Source organism: Bufo gargarizans, chromosome 5, assembly GCF_014858855.1.
Source record: "Bufo gargarizans isolate SCDJY-AF-19 chromosome 5, ASM1485885v1, whole genome shotgun sequence".
Classification (NCBI taxonomy): Eukaryota; Metazoa; Chordata; class Amphibia; order Anura; family Bufonidae; genus Bufo; species Bufo gargarizans.
In genome coordinates, this window is record NC_058084.1 from 277,983,230 (window position 1) to 278,000,903 (window position 17,674).

Sequence of the window (17,674 nt, forward strand, 5' to 3'; positions counted from 1 at the left end):
TGTCCATATTAATAGCGCTGCCTTGGAGCCCTTACAAAACTATACATTTTTTAATATGAAAATATCAGTGACGAGAAAAAGGGACAAACCAAAAACTGGATTGAAATGGCATTTTGTGCTAACAAAATAGCAATATTTATTACACTTTTCTTAATTGTCAAAAGAAATTACGAATTCAAAAATCAGATAAAATAAAACTTGTGTATCACAGAAATAAAGATACAAAAATTATTTGAATTGAGAAAAGAAAAAAACTGTTACAACTTAAAACCTGCATGTACTATAGAAAAGAAAAGCTTATTCACAGGGGAAAATGGCATTTAAAGGGGTTGTCCGAGTTATGAAAAAAAAAATAATATAGCACTGAAAATCTGATATATAACCGAGCTAAGCAAGTTTTATGCAAAAAAATATAATATATATATATTTTCTCATTTCCCTGGTTCTTTTCTGGCCCTTTGTTAACATGCAATAAAAACAATCTCTGCCCCTCCCCCTGCTCTGTTAAGGGAGTGAATACAAGAGCTGCCCTGAGTGACCTGTCTGCCTGCTGGGAGACTCAGCAGCATGTTGTATGTGTAGGTCCCAAGTCTACAAGTCCCAGCTGTATAATGACACTGCTAAGGGAGTGGATACAAGAGCTGCCCTGAGTGCTGGGAGAATCAACAGCAACTTGTAAGTGTAGAACTACAAGTCCCACTTGTATAATGACACTGCTAATACACACAGGATCTTCCCCCTGCCTTCTTGTACAATGCTCTCTAGTATGTCAGCTCCAGTGCCCAGCATGGTCTCCTCACTGCCTGCAGAGCTGGGGGGCGTGACCAGCACAGTGACGTCTCGTTTACAGGCTTGTAAACTACCTTTATCAGAGCAGGAAGAGAAGCTGACATCACAGGTCATGTGACCCTCTGAGAAATCTGAGAAACCAGTCACTGGAGATAAAGTGAGTGAATTGGAAAGCTGTGACATTTGCTTAGTTAGGAACATAGAAAGAACAAAAAATAACTTGGATAACCCCTTTAAGGGAATAAGTTGTCAGAAAATGACCTATTGTTGAAATCCTATAACTCATTGACAAAAAAATAACACTTATGTCTTAAGGCAGATATAATGATTACAGGTGTGGTCTGATTAGACACTGGGTTTTGCCACAAGAGAGCATAACATTGCTGTAGCCACTGCCCTATAAATAGCCTCTGAGGCTACTTTTGGGTAATGTACCTTTCGGTAAGAGATCATAGACTGCTGAAACATGCTGTTACAATGTACTGGAAGATGTTTCGCCCAGTTGACAGACTTTGAGAGGGGTCGAATCATTAGACTGAGAGAAACAGGATAGTTGTTTCAATGAATTGCCCTCTATCTATGCCGTTCTGTTCTAGCTGTTTAGATGTGTCTGGAGCCTTAGTTACGTGAGGGCGCACACACTTGATGAACAGGCTCTGGATCACCCAGACAGACTACCAGTAGTGAGGATTGTTTGATCCATCTACAAGCTCTAGCAGCTTCTACAGCAGGGATCAGCAACCTTCGGCACGCCAACTACTGTGAAACTACAATTCCCAGCATGCTTCATTCATTTCTATGGGAGTTCGGAGAAGAGTAAGTATGCATGTTGGGAGCTTCGCAACAGCTGGAGGTTGCCTACCCCTGTTCTACAGTTTGATTATTCGCCAACCATACACAGGTGGCACCTTCGTTACATCCCCTGTCTCTGAACAGGACCACTTACAGGTACTTAGCAGAAGGAAATTTGGTGTAACAGTGCCCATTAAGTGCAATATGCTATGCCTGCTGTCATTTGCAGTAATGTCCTAAACAAGAAACCTTGACTAAATCCATGTTCTGTTTGGGATACCACAACGGCCAGGTTCTAGTATGGAGGCCTTATGGTGTGTGCTTAGTTCCTGCCTATGCTGTGGAGCAACTCACTGCCCCAACTACTGGTATGATGGTCTGGAGAGCCATCTCATACAACAGTCGGTCACCCCTAGTACAAGGGATAAAATAAATACAAACGGCTCAGTTATATGTGCAGGATATCCTGCGGCCCATTGTGCTGCCCCTCATGGCAGGGTTTTCTGCTGGCATTTTTCATCAGGATAATGCTTGCCCACGCACAGCAAGTTTCCAAGGAATGTTTCCTCTAGATGGCAACATTTTCTTGGCCTACCAGTTTTATTGCCAGTTGAGTGTTTATGGAAGCAGCTGGGATGCTAGCTTCAGCAACCTAAGGCCTCTTGCACACGACCGTATGGCTTTTTCAGTATTTTGTGGTCCGCAAAAAATTGATCCGCAAAAAATGTGGATGACGTCCGTGTGCATTCCGTTTTTTGCGTAACTGAACAGCTAGCCCCTGATAAAACAGTACTATCCTTGTCCGTTATGCGGACAATAATTGGACATGTTCTATCTTTGAATGGAACGGAAAAATGGAAATACGGAAACGGAAGGCTTACGGAGTACCTTCCATTTTTTTGTTGTTGTGGATCCATTGAAATGAATGGTTCCGTATATGGTCTGTATACGGAACGCAAAAAAAACCCGGAACGTAAACGGGAAAAAAAAATGTATGTGTACAAGAGGCCTAACAGTGTGAGGGGCCTAAAGGCCCAGCTGCAACGTCTTTGGGCAAGTGTGCCACAAAATACCATATGGAACCTGTATGCCTCCATGCGCAACTGTATCTAATCTTGTATCCAGGCTAGAGGCGGCCCAACAGGGCTGTAGAGCCTCCTTTCCATTGTTTTCCCCAGTAAATGTGTGCTTTCACTCAAATATTGTAATTACTTACATATATCATTACATTTGCACATAGAAAGTTCCATTAAATTCCTGCAAGTCCTTCTTGGTGCATTATTTATTTTTAGTTTTTCAATGAGTGTATATTTCAAGAATTTTTGTTAATGTTATTTTAATTTGCCATATCACCATGCTCAATTTTTTATTTTTTTTCACGAAGGTGTAGAATAAAAAAAAAAGTAGAATCATAGAACAAACACTAATGGCAGGTTTACACATCCTGATAGTCTGGCAGATTACTGGGGAAGAATGTTCCTGCAAATGCTCTTTCCTGACAATCTGTCCATCTAAAGGTGCCGCCGATCACCCGATGAATGAGCAAAACGCTTGTTCGAGTAGAACTGTCGTTTGTGCAGGCAAGTAAATTATTGTTTTTGGGAAGCATATAGTGAAAATACTGATGCTGGTGCATTAACCCTTGCACTGCTGCGGTCAGCGCTGACGTCAGCATGTGTGGTATCCTCACTGGTGCCGGTGTCCATCTGGTCCCCGATGGCTGGGAAGGCATCATGCTGCCTTCCCTTTCAGCCTGTAAGACCCAGCCCCCTGGATCTCACAGGAAGCAGGCTGAAAGTGTATTACACTGGTTTTACAAATAAAAAATTTAAATAAAAAAATAACAAAACAAATAAAAAAAAAACAACTAAAAGTTTCACGTAAAAGCGTCTTTTTTTACCAAAATAAAGTTTAAAAAAGTGATCAAAAAGGCGTATTTATCCCAAAATGGTACCAATCAAACTGTTGTCTCATCCCACAAAAAATGAGACTCTACCTAAATATGGCTTTCAAAAACAAGATTTCTTGCCCATTTCCATGGGGGGACACAGGAAACCATTCTGGAAAAATCAGCCTTCAAAATCCATATGGCGCTCCTTTCCTTCTGGCCGCTGCCATGTACCCATAAATTAGTTTACCACCACATATGGGGTATTTCTGTAAACTACAGAATCAGAGTAATGTATTTTGAGGTTTATTTTGCTGTTAACCCTTGCTGTGTTGCAAGAAAAAAATTAAATTTTAAAATTCAGCCTCCATTTTCCTTCCAATTCTTGTGAAACAGCTCAAGGGTTAATAAAGTTTGTAACATCAGTTTTGAGTATTTTGAGGGGTGAAATTTCCAAAATGGGGTAATTTATGGGTGGTTTCCATTACGTAAGCCCCTCAAAATCACTTTATAACTGAATTGATGCATAAAAAATTGGGTTTGGAAATTTTGTGGAAAATTTGAAAAACGGCCTAAAAAATAAAATGACATTTTCAAAATTGTGCCAACATAAAGCAGACATATGGGGAATGTTGGTTGATAACTATTATTTTATGAGGTAGCAGAAGGACCCAGCTTCACACAGGTATATTTCATCTATTTCATTTTATGTTTCCGTGTGTTGTAAAAAGACCTCAACAGTTTCCCCCATAACAGTGCCCGCCCCTTTAAAAATGACCTCCACCGTGCCCGCCCCTTTAACAATGACCTCCACAGTGCCCGCCCCTTTAACAATGACCTCCACAGTGCCCGCCCCTTTAACCGTGACCTCCACAGTGCCCACCCCTTTAACCGTGACCTCCACAGTGCCCACCCCTTTAACCGCGACCTCCACAGTGCCCTCCCCTTTAACCGCGACCTCCACAGTGCCCTCCCCTTTAACAGTGAACTCCACAGTGCCCGTCCGTTTAAAGGGTTTCTACCACTTGCTTTGCACACATTTAGTTTTCAGACACTAGCGATCCGCTACTGTCTGATGTACAATACATGCTAAGTATTATATTCTTCTGTTCGGCCGTTTGGTTTAAAAAAGCACTTTTATGTTTATGCAAATGAGCCTCTAGGTGCTATGCGGGCGTCTTTTCAGCACCTAGAGGCTCCGTCTACCTTCATAAACTGTCGCTCCAGCATGCCCATCTCCTAGTGAATCCTCCCACTGCTTCTGGCGTCTGAAATCTCGCGCCTGCGCCATTCGTCTCTGCATTCGGCGGCATTCAGCGCATGCGCAGTGGAAATGTCTGAGCAGGGAGCGGTCAGACATTGACTGCGCCTGCACCGAATGCCGCCGAATGCAGAGACGAACGGCGCAGGCGCGAGATTTCAGACGCCAGAAGCAGGGGGAGGATCGAATTCACTAGGAGATGGGCGTGCTGGAGCGACGAGCTGGGCGGCAGTTTATGAAGGTAGACGGAGCCTCTAGGTGCTGAAAAGACGCCCGCATAGCACCTAGAGGCTCATTTGCATAAATATAAAAGTGCTTTTTTAAACCAAACGGCCGAACAGAAGAATATAATACTTAGCTTGTATTGTACATCAGACACTAGCGGATCGCTAGTGTCTGAAAACTAAATGTGTGCAAAGCAAGTGATAGAAGCCCTTTAATAGTGGCCCCTGCCCTCCATGCATGTAGCAGTGTAGTTGTGCCGTCATATGACTGAATATTTAAGGACTTGCGAACTGCTAAAACCTGTGATCGGTTGTTATGGCAACCTGGAGTAGGACCTGCGAGCTTCTATTGGCTAATAAAGGACATGTGACCGTGTAAATGGCAGTTCAGATTTAAGTGAAAAGCTTGCAGGCTTCTATTAGCTAATGAAGATAATTTTGGGGGAATATCTCAGGAACGGTAAGTCCTAGAGAACTGAGATCCGGTCTGAAACCTTCCCAGACACCTGATGTACATGTGTGCCAAATTTGATGAGGGTTGGTCCAGTCTTTTGGTCGCACATAAAGAACGTCCAGACAGACTCAGACAAACTCATTTTTATATATTTGAGAGATTACTATCTGTCTAAAAAGTAGAGGAATTCAAATTTAGAAAATTGTTTTCAAATTTTTGGTAAATTTTGGATTATTTTATAAATAAAGGTGAAATATATTGACTAAAATTTACCACTGTCATGAAGTACAATGTGTCATGAGAAAACTTTGATAAGTAAATGCGTTCCAAAATTATTACCACATAAAGTGGCACATGTCAGATTTGCAAAAGTTGGCCTGGGATTTAAAGGATAACTGTCACACTTGGACCCTAATTTCAATTTTCATATATGTAGTTACTAATAACATGATATTCCAGAATCAGTTACTATTAGACTGACTTACCCCATATTTGATAAGATTCAGCCCTTAGCAACCAGGCTGCATAAAACTGCAATTTCACTATTCAGTTAAGATGGCCGCCACTGCCCTCACCCTGAGGCTAATCCCGCTTGCCCTCACTAGCTAGTAACAATAGCCCCCCAAAAGTGTCAGTAACCACAGCCCTCCCCCTAAAGGGTTAATCTCCTGCAACTCAAAGGGGTCCTCTTACCACATGTTGCTTTCATTTATACACTGAGCAGACGGCAGATCTCCCTTCCCTGCTCTGCGCTGCTTCGGCTCTGCATTGTCCCAGTCTGCTGAGTGAGGGAGCGTCTGCCAAGCGCAGGGACAGGGAGAAGTGCACACAGCCCAGGCACTGTTATCAGCTGCTGGGAAGGACCTGGCTTTAATCATTTACTTACAGTCCCTGGCTGTCTGTAATCTGACCTTGCAGGCAGCCTGCTTCTGCATCCTCAACACAGAGGAGGACCTGCATAGCAACCTGATTTTAAGCAGAGGTAAAAATAGGCAGTACAGGGAACAAAACTGTGGAATTAAGGGGTAATAGAGTACACAGTGAAAAGTTGAAATAGAGCCACCAAGGAGATATTAATCACCACAATCCAATAAATCCAATACTCCAAAAAAAAAAAAAAAGATGACAGTTATACTTTAAGTTGAAATGGGGTTAAGGTTACTTTAAAAGGATTGTAGGATTTTTAAGTGTCAGTGAGTGTATAATTAATATAAATATCTTTCTTTTTCTTCTTGTTCTAAGGTGGAAGTGCAGATAACGTCTTGTCTCAAATAGCAGCCCAAAGGCGTAAAGCAGCTACTTTATCAAAGCAGAAAGAAATTGTGCCGCAGAATCTGGTCATCACAGTTCCTGAGCAGCCACATGTCCTACCCACTAGCAATGGACATTTACCAAAGGTGACAAATCTTCATACTCAGGCACCTCACTCGTGTTCCTTTGTAACATAGTAACATAGTACATAAGGCCGAAAAAAGACATTTGTCCATCCAGTTCGGCCTGTTATCCTGCAAGTTGATCCAGAGGAAGGCAAAAAAAAAACTGTGAGGTAGAAGCCAATTTTCCCCACTTTAGGTGAATATAAAATTCCTTCCTGACTCCAATCAGGCAATCAGATAACTCCCTGGATCAACGATCCCTCTCTAGTAGCTATATCCTGTAATATTATTACACTCCAGAAATACATCCAGGCCCCTCTTGAATTCCTTTATTGTACTCACCATTACCACCTCCTCAGGCAGAGAGTTCCACAGTCTCACTGCTCTTACCGTAAAGAATCCTCTTCTATGTTTGTGTACAAACCTTCTTTCCTCCAGACGCAGAGGATGTCCCCTCATTACAGTCACAGTCCTGGGGATAAATAGATGATGGGATAGATCTCTGTACTGACCCCTGATATATTTATACATATTAATTAGATCTCCCCTCAGTCGTCTTTTTTTCTAAAGTAAATAACCCTAATGTTGATAATCTTTCAGGGTACTGTAGTTGCCCCATTCCAGTTATTACTTTAGATGCCCTCCTCTGGACCCTCTCCAGCTCTGCTAAGTCTGCTTTGTTTACAGGAGCCCAGAATTGTACATAGTACTTCATGTGTGGTCTGACTAGCGATTTGTAAAGTGGTAGGACTATGTTCTCATCACGGGCATCTTATGCCCCTTCTGATGCAACCCATTATCTTATTGGCCTTGGCAGCAGCTGCCTGACACTGGTTTTTGCAGCTTAGTTTGCTGTTTATTAAAAATTCTAGATCCTTTTCCATGTCAGTGTTACCGAGTGTTTTACCATTTAGTATGTACAGGTGACTTGCATTTTTCCTTCCCATGTGCATAACTTTACATTTGTCAGTGTTAAACCTCATCTGCCACTTATCTGCCCAAGTTTCCAATCTATCCAGATAGCTCTGTAGTAGTATACTGTCCTCTTCAATGTTAATTACTTTGCACAGTTTGTGCTACTTTCACACTTGCGTTCGGAGCGGATCTGTCTGGTGTCTGCACAGACGGATCCGCTCCTATAATGCAGACGATGGGATCCGTTCAGAACGGATCTGTCTGCATTATATTTTAGAAAAAATTCTAAGTGTGAAAGATGGATCCGTCCAGACTTTACATTGAAAGTCAATGGGGGGCGGATCCGTTTGAAAATTGAGCCATATTGAGCTATACATTGTACGTCTGGACGGATCCGTTTGCCTCCGCACGGCCATACTTTACTATGCAAGCCTTCTACAAGATCATTAATATATTGAAGAGAATTGGGCCCAATACTGACACCTGAGGTACTCCACTAGTGACAGTGACCCAATCTGAGTGTGTTCTAAGGTGGAAGTGCAGATAACGTCTTGTCTCAAATAGCAGCCCAAAGGCGTAAAGCAGCTACTGTTTTCTATCATTGAGCCAGTTACTTACCCACATACAGTTCGAGCATTCTCATTTTTATACTAACCTTCAAATGCTTTGGAGAAATCCAGATATATATGACATCCATTGATTCGCCGCTGTCAAGTCTAGAACTTACATCCTCATAGAAACTGATTAAATTAGTCTGACATGACCGATCCCTCACGAAGCCATGCTGATATGGCGTTATTTGCTTATTTCCGTTGAGATGCTCTAAGATAGCATCTCTCAGAAAACCTTCAAACAGTTTACCTACAACAGACGTTAAACTTACCGGCCTATAGTTTCCGGGCTCTGTTTTTGGACCCTTTTTTAATATTGGCACCACATTTGCCATGCGCCAATCCTGTTGGACACTCCCTGTCAGTATAGAGTCCGCAAATATCAGAAATAAGGGTCTGGCTACGAAATTACTTAATTCCCTTAGGATATAGGGGTGTATGCCATTCGGTCCTGACGATTTTAATCTTTTTAACTCGCTGATGTACTTCTTCCTGGGTCAGACAGGACACTTTTAATGGGGAATTTATTTTTACATTCCTGATGTCATCTGACAGTTTATTTTTCTCAGTGAATACATTGGAGGAAAAAAAATATAAAAAATTTGTATAATTTCTTAGACCATTATGTTTGCCCTCTCTAAGCAGAAAATTGAAATTGTGAAACAACCCCCATCTGGGACTTCCTCTACATCTAAGAGCACATCTCCTACACTGACCCCTTCACCATCACCCACACCAAAAGGGCGTCTAGCTGAGTCATCTCTATCATCTTCCTCCTCCCATAAACAGTCAAAGAGCAGTGGAGGTTCTAGTAGTGGGACCATCACTGATGAAGGTAAATGTTCTTCCATTCCTGAACTAAGTTTCAAATGATGAATTATGATGATGCAAGTTTTATTTATTTATTTATTTTCTATAGATGAGCTATCTGCGATCCTCAAGAAGTTATCATTGGAGAAGTACCAGCCCATTTTCGAGGAGCAGGAGGTAAGATATTAGATTCTTTGGTGATTATGAATTTGTATTAATGCAACACTGAGTACATTTTTGGAATGTATAAAGACTAATCTGGTAGAGGAAATACGTGAGTAGTAGTAATTCAGCAGTGCCAGCAATATTAGGTGACTGTGCATTTGCAGGAATTAAAGTGTATTAGGGAATTGTGCAACTGTAATTGCAATTATACTGCTGTGGAGGGGCGTTGGCAGGAGTTGGAGAGGATGAGGGTGGTTGTAATTCTCACGATTGCTAATCCTCATCCCTCTAGCGCTCTCTGGGCCACTAATGCAGTGAGTGGAGGGGCACAACTCCTCTTCCCCTCAAGGCACACCTTGGATTTTGGCATCTCCTTTCTAGTGATGGCTGGGGTCCCCTTGATAGGTGGATGCGCAGTAGGATACAAGTCAGGAGGACAAGCCTATTTGGCTAGAATTAATAAAGTCACTTTTTTACTGAATAGATGATAGGAGTCGCAGTATAAATATATCAGGGTAGGACCCGCCTGTTTCTCTGCAACCAACTAAAGACTCCTATGTTAACTAGTTCCTACGTAAGTACAACCTTTTGGGATGCATAGTGCACAAATCACCATCACAGTAAACAATGTGAAGTGGTTAACCTGAAAATAAACCTTTTAGGAGAGAGTCACTGAATTAACCATTTAGTGGAGAACCACATGGTTACTGCAATTGCATATATGCAGTTATCAAATATATTAATGAGGTTGGCTACTTTCTGGTTGCTGTTCACCAGTGTGTTTGTAAGATGACTACATGGCAGTTACTAATATAGCCTTTATTTAAATTCTGCACTATTTTCTGTATTTCACAAGCTATGACCCATTGTTTACCAAGTCTTTAGTGCTGTCCACACAGAGGTCCTGTCCATGAAATGCTGCTGATGAAAGGTCATGTGACCAGGCAAATCACCTCTATGCCTCCTTCATTCAAATACATTGCACCTGCCATCTATACTTCACTGTTGGAAATTTAGTGCAGGTACAATGTATTTGAATGGAGGAGGCTGAGTGATGTCTGTCACATGACCCTCCATCAGTGGTCGTCTTATGGACAGGATCTCTGTGTGAACAAGCACACAAGATTTGCCTACCAAGGACATGGCTTATGGAATATAGCAAACGGCACTGAATTTAAAAAAAGGTTATATTAGTAATTGCCATGTAGTAATCTACTACAAAAGTAACCAGAAAGTAGCCAACTCCTTTAAACAGAACCTGTCACCACAAAAGGCAGCATGAGCAGGAGAAGCTTGGTAGATTGATATGTAGTTTTGTGAGAAAACATTCAGCAAAACATTTAAATATCTGCTACATCAGACTTCATTTGTACATGGGGTAGGTGTTTTTAGTGATTGATAGCATTCACTTTGTACATTGGTATGCAAAGGTTTGGGCAGCCCTGGTCAAAATTACTGTGAACAGTTAAGCAAGTTGAAGATGAAATGATCTCCAAAAGGCATACAGTTAAAAATGACACATTCCCTTTTTAACAAAAATGTATTTCTATTTTTGTCTTTACATTTTCAAAATAATAAAATAAGGAAAAGGGCTGGAAACAAAACTTAGGGCACTCTGCATGGTTAGTACCTAGTTGCACCCCCTTGGCAAGTATCACAGCTTATAAATGCTTTTTGTAGCCAGCCAAGAGTCTTTCTCAGTTCTTGTTTGAGGGATTTTCATCCATTCTTCCTTACAAAAGTCTTCCAGTTCTGTGAGATATTGGGGTCGTCTTACATGCACTGCTCTTTTGAGGCTTATCCACAGATTTTCAGATGAGGGGGCTGTGAGGATCATAGTAAAACCTTCAGCTTACACCTTCTGAGGTAGTCTGTTTCAGATTTTGATGTGTGTTTAGGGTCATTATCCATTTCCAGAAGCCATCCTCTTTTCGTATTTATCAGGTTACAACTTCTTAAAGTCAAGTTCTTAGAGATATTAGTTCTTGCTAGTTATGTGATTTTCATTGACACCCCCCTCAACTGATCAGGAATATGAAGGGGCAGTGGTGTTCGCTCAGCCTTGTTCTGTTGAATGGGCTGAGCTGGTGTATAAACGATCATTGGGTCAGACTGTAAGATCAGGTTTTGTTCTGCTATTTGGCGACGGTCTTGGTTGGGCACCCACCATTTGTTACCACTGTGACCCTACAGTGATCACTGTGAAATGTGGCAGTTAGCCAGCATAGTGAAAACAGGAGTATCCCAGTGGCAGAAAGGTTTTTCTCCTTATATACTGATACAGGAAGCACTGTACATATGGATCATTTTGATAGTACATGCATCTTTTATGAAACAAATCATAGTATACAGTATGACGAAAAGCAACATGGTGTTTGTACAGTCTCCTTGTGTTCTGTCAAGTTTCCACTTCCAGTTTTCCTCCTAAACATAGGTGAATTGGCTTTCTATAAAATGTGCCATAGTGTGCATGGGAGGTGTGGAATGTAGAGTGTCAATGGTGCCCAAGTCTATCAGCTAAAAAGTAGTTGTGCATATGCATATATAGTACAATAAAATGTTTATTGTATTGCTGCTATGTATTATAGACAGGAGAATGGTATGCAGCTCTATGCTGAGACATAAGGTGCTGTATTCTGCAAAACTATGCATTTTATCTATGGCAAAAGGAATAAATAAATAAATCTTTCAACAGTTAAGATAAGTGAATTCCTCAGTGCATGGTGCTGCCACTGGCAGGTACTGTACATGGGAAACCCTTTTTAAGCACTTTTTAACAGAACTGAACCACATTTTAGAGCACAAGGTTTATGTACGTCAAAAAAAGTGTGTGATTCTGTCTTGTTAATTTCCGCTTACACAGTGAAGCAAACCATTGCAATGTTTACACTGATGGATTTCTTCATTTTCTATAGGTGGACATGGAAGCTTTTCTCACACTGAATGATAGTGACCTGAAGGCTTTGGGCATAACAACAGATGGTTCCAGACAGCAGATTTTAGCTGCAATTTCTGAACTTAATGCAGGAAAGGTGAGTATCCTGGGCATAGCTAAATTAAATATGGAGGAAAGAAAATTACTGTACAGCTTAAATTGGTTCATACAGTGGCTCAGAGTTGTGGCTTCATGTGAAAAGGAGATTTTTGTATAACTTACCAGTTAAATCTCTTTCTCGCTCTTCCTTGGGGGACACAGACCTTGGGTATAGCTCAGCTCCCTAGGAGGCGTGACACTAAGTAAAACTGTTAAGCCCCTCCTCCATCAGCTATACCCTCAGCCTGGAGATAGAGGCTACCAGTTGCGTGTCCAAGTAGTGAAAGGATAACAACCAATAACGGAAACAACCAGCCAGCAACCCAACGGGGCGCCAGACCATAACCCTGTAACCAAACACAGAAGGGTGGGTGCTGTGTCCCCCAAGGAAGAGCGAGAAAGAGATTTAACTGGTAAGTTATACAAAAATCTCCTTTTCTCGCCCATTTTCCTTGGGGGACACAGACCTTGGGACGTTCAAGAGCAGTCCAAGAAGGGAGGGACCACAAACCCAAGGCGGAACGCCACCAGAGCATCAGGAAACCGCTGCCTGCAAAACCAGGCGGCCCAACGCAGCATCCGCTGATGCATGCGTATGCACCCTATAGAACTTTGTGAAAGTGTGCAGAGAGGACCAAGTGGCTGCTTTGCACAACTGTTCAGCCGAGGCCCGATGCCTCTGCGCCCAGGAAGCTCCGACTGCTCTGGTGGAATGAGCAGTGACGCCAAAAGGCGGAGGTCTGCCCTTGGCTCGATAAGCCTCAGACACCGCCAGTTTAATGAAACGGGCAATAGCCACCTTGGAGACCGCCAACCCTTTGCGCGAACCCTCCGGAACCACAAACAGGGAGTCCGTGCGCCGAAAGGACCCGGTGACCTCCAAGTAAATCCTCAACGCCCTGACCACATCCAGACGGTGCAGTTCCCGTTCTCTGGGGTGGGAAGGAGAGGGACAGAGCGACGGAAGGACGATGTCCTCATTGATGTGAAAGGCGGAGACCACCTTTGGCAGGAAAGTCGGGACAGGCCGAAGCACAACCTTATCCTGGTGGAAGATCAGGAAAGGTTCGGAGCAAGAAAGAGCCGCTAACTCCGACACCCGTCGGAGAGACGTGACGGCCACAAGAAAGATGACCTTGCAGGACAGAAGGCGAAGGGAGACCTCCCGTAAAGGCTCGAAGGGGGCTGATTGGAGCGCCGAGAGCACCACATTCAGGTCCCAGGAAGGAACTGGAGGGCGGTACGGCGGAACAGAGTGAGCCACCCCTTGTAAAAAGGTCTTAATTGGCCCTAGAGGGGCCAGGGGACGCTGGAGAAGAATAGACAGCGCCGAAATCTGACCCTTCAGAGAACTGAGGCACAGCCCCAGGTCCAGACCCGACTGGAGGAAGGACAGGATTGTGGGAAGAGAAAACCGGAGAGGTGGGATGCTCCGGGACTCACAGAACCCCAGATAGGACCTCCAAACCCGATAGTAGATCCTAGAGGATACGGGCTTACGAGCCCGGATCATGGTGCGGACTACGTCCGCGGAGAAACCCCGTCGCGTTAAGACGGCGGTCTCAATAGCCACGCCGTCAAACGTAGCGAGCCTAAATGCTCGTGGAAGATCGGTCCCTGAGAGAGAAGGTCTTCCCTGTGCAGGGCAGTGGCCACGGTGCGTCTGCCAACAGCAACATTAGGTCGGCGTACCAAGACCGGCGGGGCCAATCCGGGGCGATTAGAATCGCGGGGACGCCCTCTGCCGCGATCCTCCGAAGAACCCGTGGCAGGAGGGGAAAAGGAGGAAAGACGTACAGAAGGGAGAATTCGCGCCACGGAAGGACGAGCGCGTCGGCGCCGTATGCCTTCGGGTCCCGTGCCCTGGCCAGGTATAGGGGGACCTTGTGGTTGAATTTGGAGGCCATGAGGTCCACGTCGGGGCGACCCCAGCGAAGACAAAGGGCTTCGAACACCTCTGGGTGCAGGGACCATTCTCCCGGGTCGATGGTGGACCGGCTGAGGAAATCCGCCGCCCAGTTGTCCACCCCCGGGATGTAAATCGCAGATAAGGCCGGCACGTGCGTCTCCGCCCAGAGGAGAATGAGGGTCACCTCTTGCATCGCTGCGAGTGCCTCCCTGATGGTTTATGTATGCCACAGCCGTGGCATTGTCCGATTGGATCCGAACAGGGTGGCCCTCAGCAGATGGGTCCAGTGTCTGAGGGACAGAAGAATCGCCCTCAGTTCCAGAATATTGATTGGAAGTCTGGACTCCGATAGAGACCAAACGCCCTGGACGGACCGGGGAGGGAAAACCCCCCCCCCCACCCCCGTAAGCTGGCATCTGTGGTAATCACCAGCCAGTTCAGTGGAAGGAAGGACTTCCCCCTTAGAGGGATATGCAACCACCAGCCGAGGGAAGCTCGAGCCAGGGGAGGCAGAAGAAAGGTCTTGTCCAGACTCCTCAGTGATTTGTCCCAGGCCGACAGAATTGCCCTCTGAAATGTGCGGGATCGGAATTGTGCGAACGGCACCGCTTCGAAACAGGCAACCATCTTTCCCAACAACGGCATGCTGGATCTGAGGGAAGGGCGGTGATGACGGAGGAGACTGCGAACCGACCCGCGAAGGGCCAGACGCTTGTCCGACGGAAGGCGGACCTCCGCCAACTCTGTATCCAGGAGCATCCCCAGGAAGATCAGCCGTCTGGAGGGGGTAAGGGAAGATTTGGGGTGGTTGATAATCCAACCGAACCGCGTCAGGGTCTCCAGAGTGAGTTCCACACTGCGGGATGTCTGAGAGAAGGAGGGTGCCTTGACCAGGATGTCGTCCAAGTATGGGAGAAGAAAAACACTTCTTGAACGTAGAAGGGCCAAGACAGGGGCCAGGACCTTGGTGAACACTCGAGGAGCAGTCGCCAGACCAAAGGGAAGGGCGACGAATTGGAAGTGATCGTCCCCCACCGCAAAGCGCAGGAAGCGGTGATGACATGGAGCAACCGGAACGTGGAGGTATGCATCCTGAATGTCGATTGAGGCCATTAAATCCCCTCTTTCCAGGGAGGCCACTGCGGACCTGAGAGACTCCATCCGGAATCTCTGCAGTCGGAGAAAACGGTTCAGGCGTTTTAGGTCCAAGATCGGACGCACTGAGCCTTCCTTCTTGGGAACCACAAAGAGGTTCGAGTAGAACCCCCTGAACCTTTCCGTCGGAGGCACGGGGGCGACGACACCCTTGTCCATTAGAGAGTGAATGGCCGCGAAGAAGGCGGCCACTCGTACGGGATCTCGCGGAGGACGGGATCGGAAGAAACGGTCTGGCGGAATGGACGCAAATTCGATTTTGTATCCGCAAGATACAATCTCGAGCGCCCATGCGTCTGAGATGTGGGCCCGCCATACGTTCCTGAATAGGAGAAGGAGGCCCCCCACCCGGGTGGGTGGGGGCGCACCTTCAGGCAGAGGGCTGCTGGCCTGTGGGAGCCCGTGCAGGCTGGGACTTGCGCCAGGTAGGTTGCGTCCGAAAAAACGGCTTCTTGCGTCTATCCTGGGCTGGGCCAGAGGAAGAAGAACTGGCCGCGGGTCTAGACCCGGTGGGCTTGCGAAAGGACCGAAAACGGGACGAACCAGCGCGACCACGGGGGGCGCCCATTGGCCTGGACTGGGGGAGGTGAGTACTCTTCCCACCCGTGGCCTCTGATATAAGTTCGTCCAGACGGGTTCCGAACAGGCGGGAACCCGTGAATGGTAGGCCGGCCAAAGAGCGTTTGGAAGCGGCGTCCGCCGCCCAAACCTTCAGCCAGAGTTCCCTCCTGACAGAAACTGCCAGGGCAGAGGAACGGGCAATGAGGGCACCCGCATCAAGGGAGGCCTCACAGACGAATTTTCCGGCCTGAACAATTAGTTGGGCTAAGGAACGGAGGTCCTGAACAGGGACGTCCGACCCTAACTCCCGTTCCAGTTGCAAACCCCATTCAGAGACCGCTTTGCCAACCCAGGCGGAGGCAAAGACCGGTCTAAGGGCCGAACCAGAGGCAGTAAATATGGCCTTGGAGAGGGATTCCGTACGACGGTCCTCAACAGACTGGAGGGAAGATCCGTCCTGTACAGGAATAGTAGTGCTTTTGGACAGGCGAGCCACGGGAGGATCAACCTTAGGCGGGGATGTCCACGTGGTCACAGAATCCGCTGGAAAGGGATAACAAATGTCCAGCTTTTTGGGTGTAATAAAGCGGACGTTAGGCCGAGTCCAAGCCTTGGATACCACAGAAGAAAAATCAGCGTGTATGGGAAAAACCTTGGAGGCCTGTTTGGGGCGGAGAAAGGACACGCCGGCCTGTTCAGAGCTGGGGGGGTCATCGTGTAGCTGAAAGGTATCACGGATGCTAGTGACAAGATGCCCCACCGCGGACGCCAATTTGGACGGAAGCTCTGAGTCCATGTCCACGTCCGAATCCGCCAGTTCTCCCTCAGAAAGCGTATCCCTTTGAGAGGATAGACTTGACTGAGCTCGCACGCATGGCGGAGAGAGCGAAGCATCTGGAGAAGATGTGCGCTCAACCCTTGAACGTTTCTGAGTATGCCGGGCCCTGGAAGATTCGCTGGGAGGCAGGGAACCAGTGGGGGCGGCAGAAACGGTAGTCCCAGCGGGTGCGACAGGGATTGTGGCAGCCTGCGGGAGAGGCGGTCTATCCACGAGACGGCCCACTACGTGTGTAAGGCTTTCCACCGCCTGAGACAGAGACCTAGCCCAGTCAGGGGGTTCAGAGGCACCGGGGGGCGCAGCGGGAAGCGGGCCCTGCACCGGGGCCTGACATGCAAGGCAATGCGGCTCAGATTGCCCACGCGGAAAAAGTTCCTTACAGGCGGTACAGGCATGGTACCAGGGTTTGGGGGCACCTGTGGGATCTGACATGCTGAAGTGTGGTTGTACTCTAATATAGAGACCACAAAGGGTTATAGCAGCTATGACCAGGAGGGTTAGGAGAGGGTTAACTGTCCTACCAGTGCCTCAGAAGAACGTCAGGAGATGGCCCAGATCAGCAGCAGCAGAGAAGCAGTGAACAGCAGTGAGCAGCAGAGAGCGCCCACAGAAGCCGAGCGATGTACACAGGAGGTTAGAGTTCCCCACCGTGTCCCAGCTTCCTGTCAGGAGTGAGGAAGCGCGGGAAACCTCAGCAGAAAGCGCGGGGAACAAGCTCCGCCCCCTCCAGCGCTTGAAATGTCTCCTGTGAAGGAGAACGTAGCTCCGCCCCCAAAATGACGCGCGGAAGCCCCGCCCCCTGCCGGGACCGCTAAGCCCCGCCCCCCGTTCTCGGCGGGAAGGGGGAGAGAGAGAGAAGAGAAAAATGGAGTCAGCCCCGATGAGGGGGAGG

General features: G+C 46.4%; 1 protein-coding gene across 2 annotated transcripts in view; it reads left to right on the plus strand.

Moving 5' to 3' along the window:
* Positions 1-17,674, plus strand: part of ANKS6 (ankyrin repeat and sterile alpha motif domain containing 6) — a 150,070-nt gene that overhangs the window by 105,219 nt on the left and 27,177 nt on the right. The window contains exons 11-14 of one of the 2 annotated variants that reach the window (XM_044293485.1): positions 6,651-6,805; positions 8,953-9,145; positions 9,230-9,297; positions 12,201-12,317. In XM_044293485.1, the coding sequence (XP_044149420.1) occupies positions 6,651-6,805; positions 8,953-9,145; positions 9,230-9,297; positions 12,201-12,317 (533 nt within the window). The remainder of the gene's footprint in view (positions 1-6,650; positions 6,806-8,952; positions 9,146-9,229; positions 9,298-12,200; positions 12,318-17,674) is intronic. The other variant, XM_044293486.1, reaches the window with a different exon arrangement.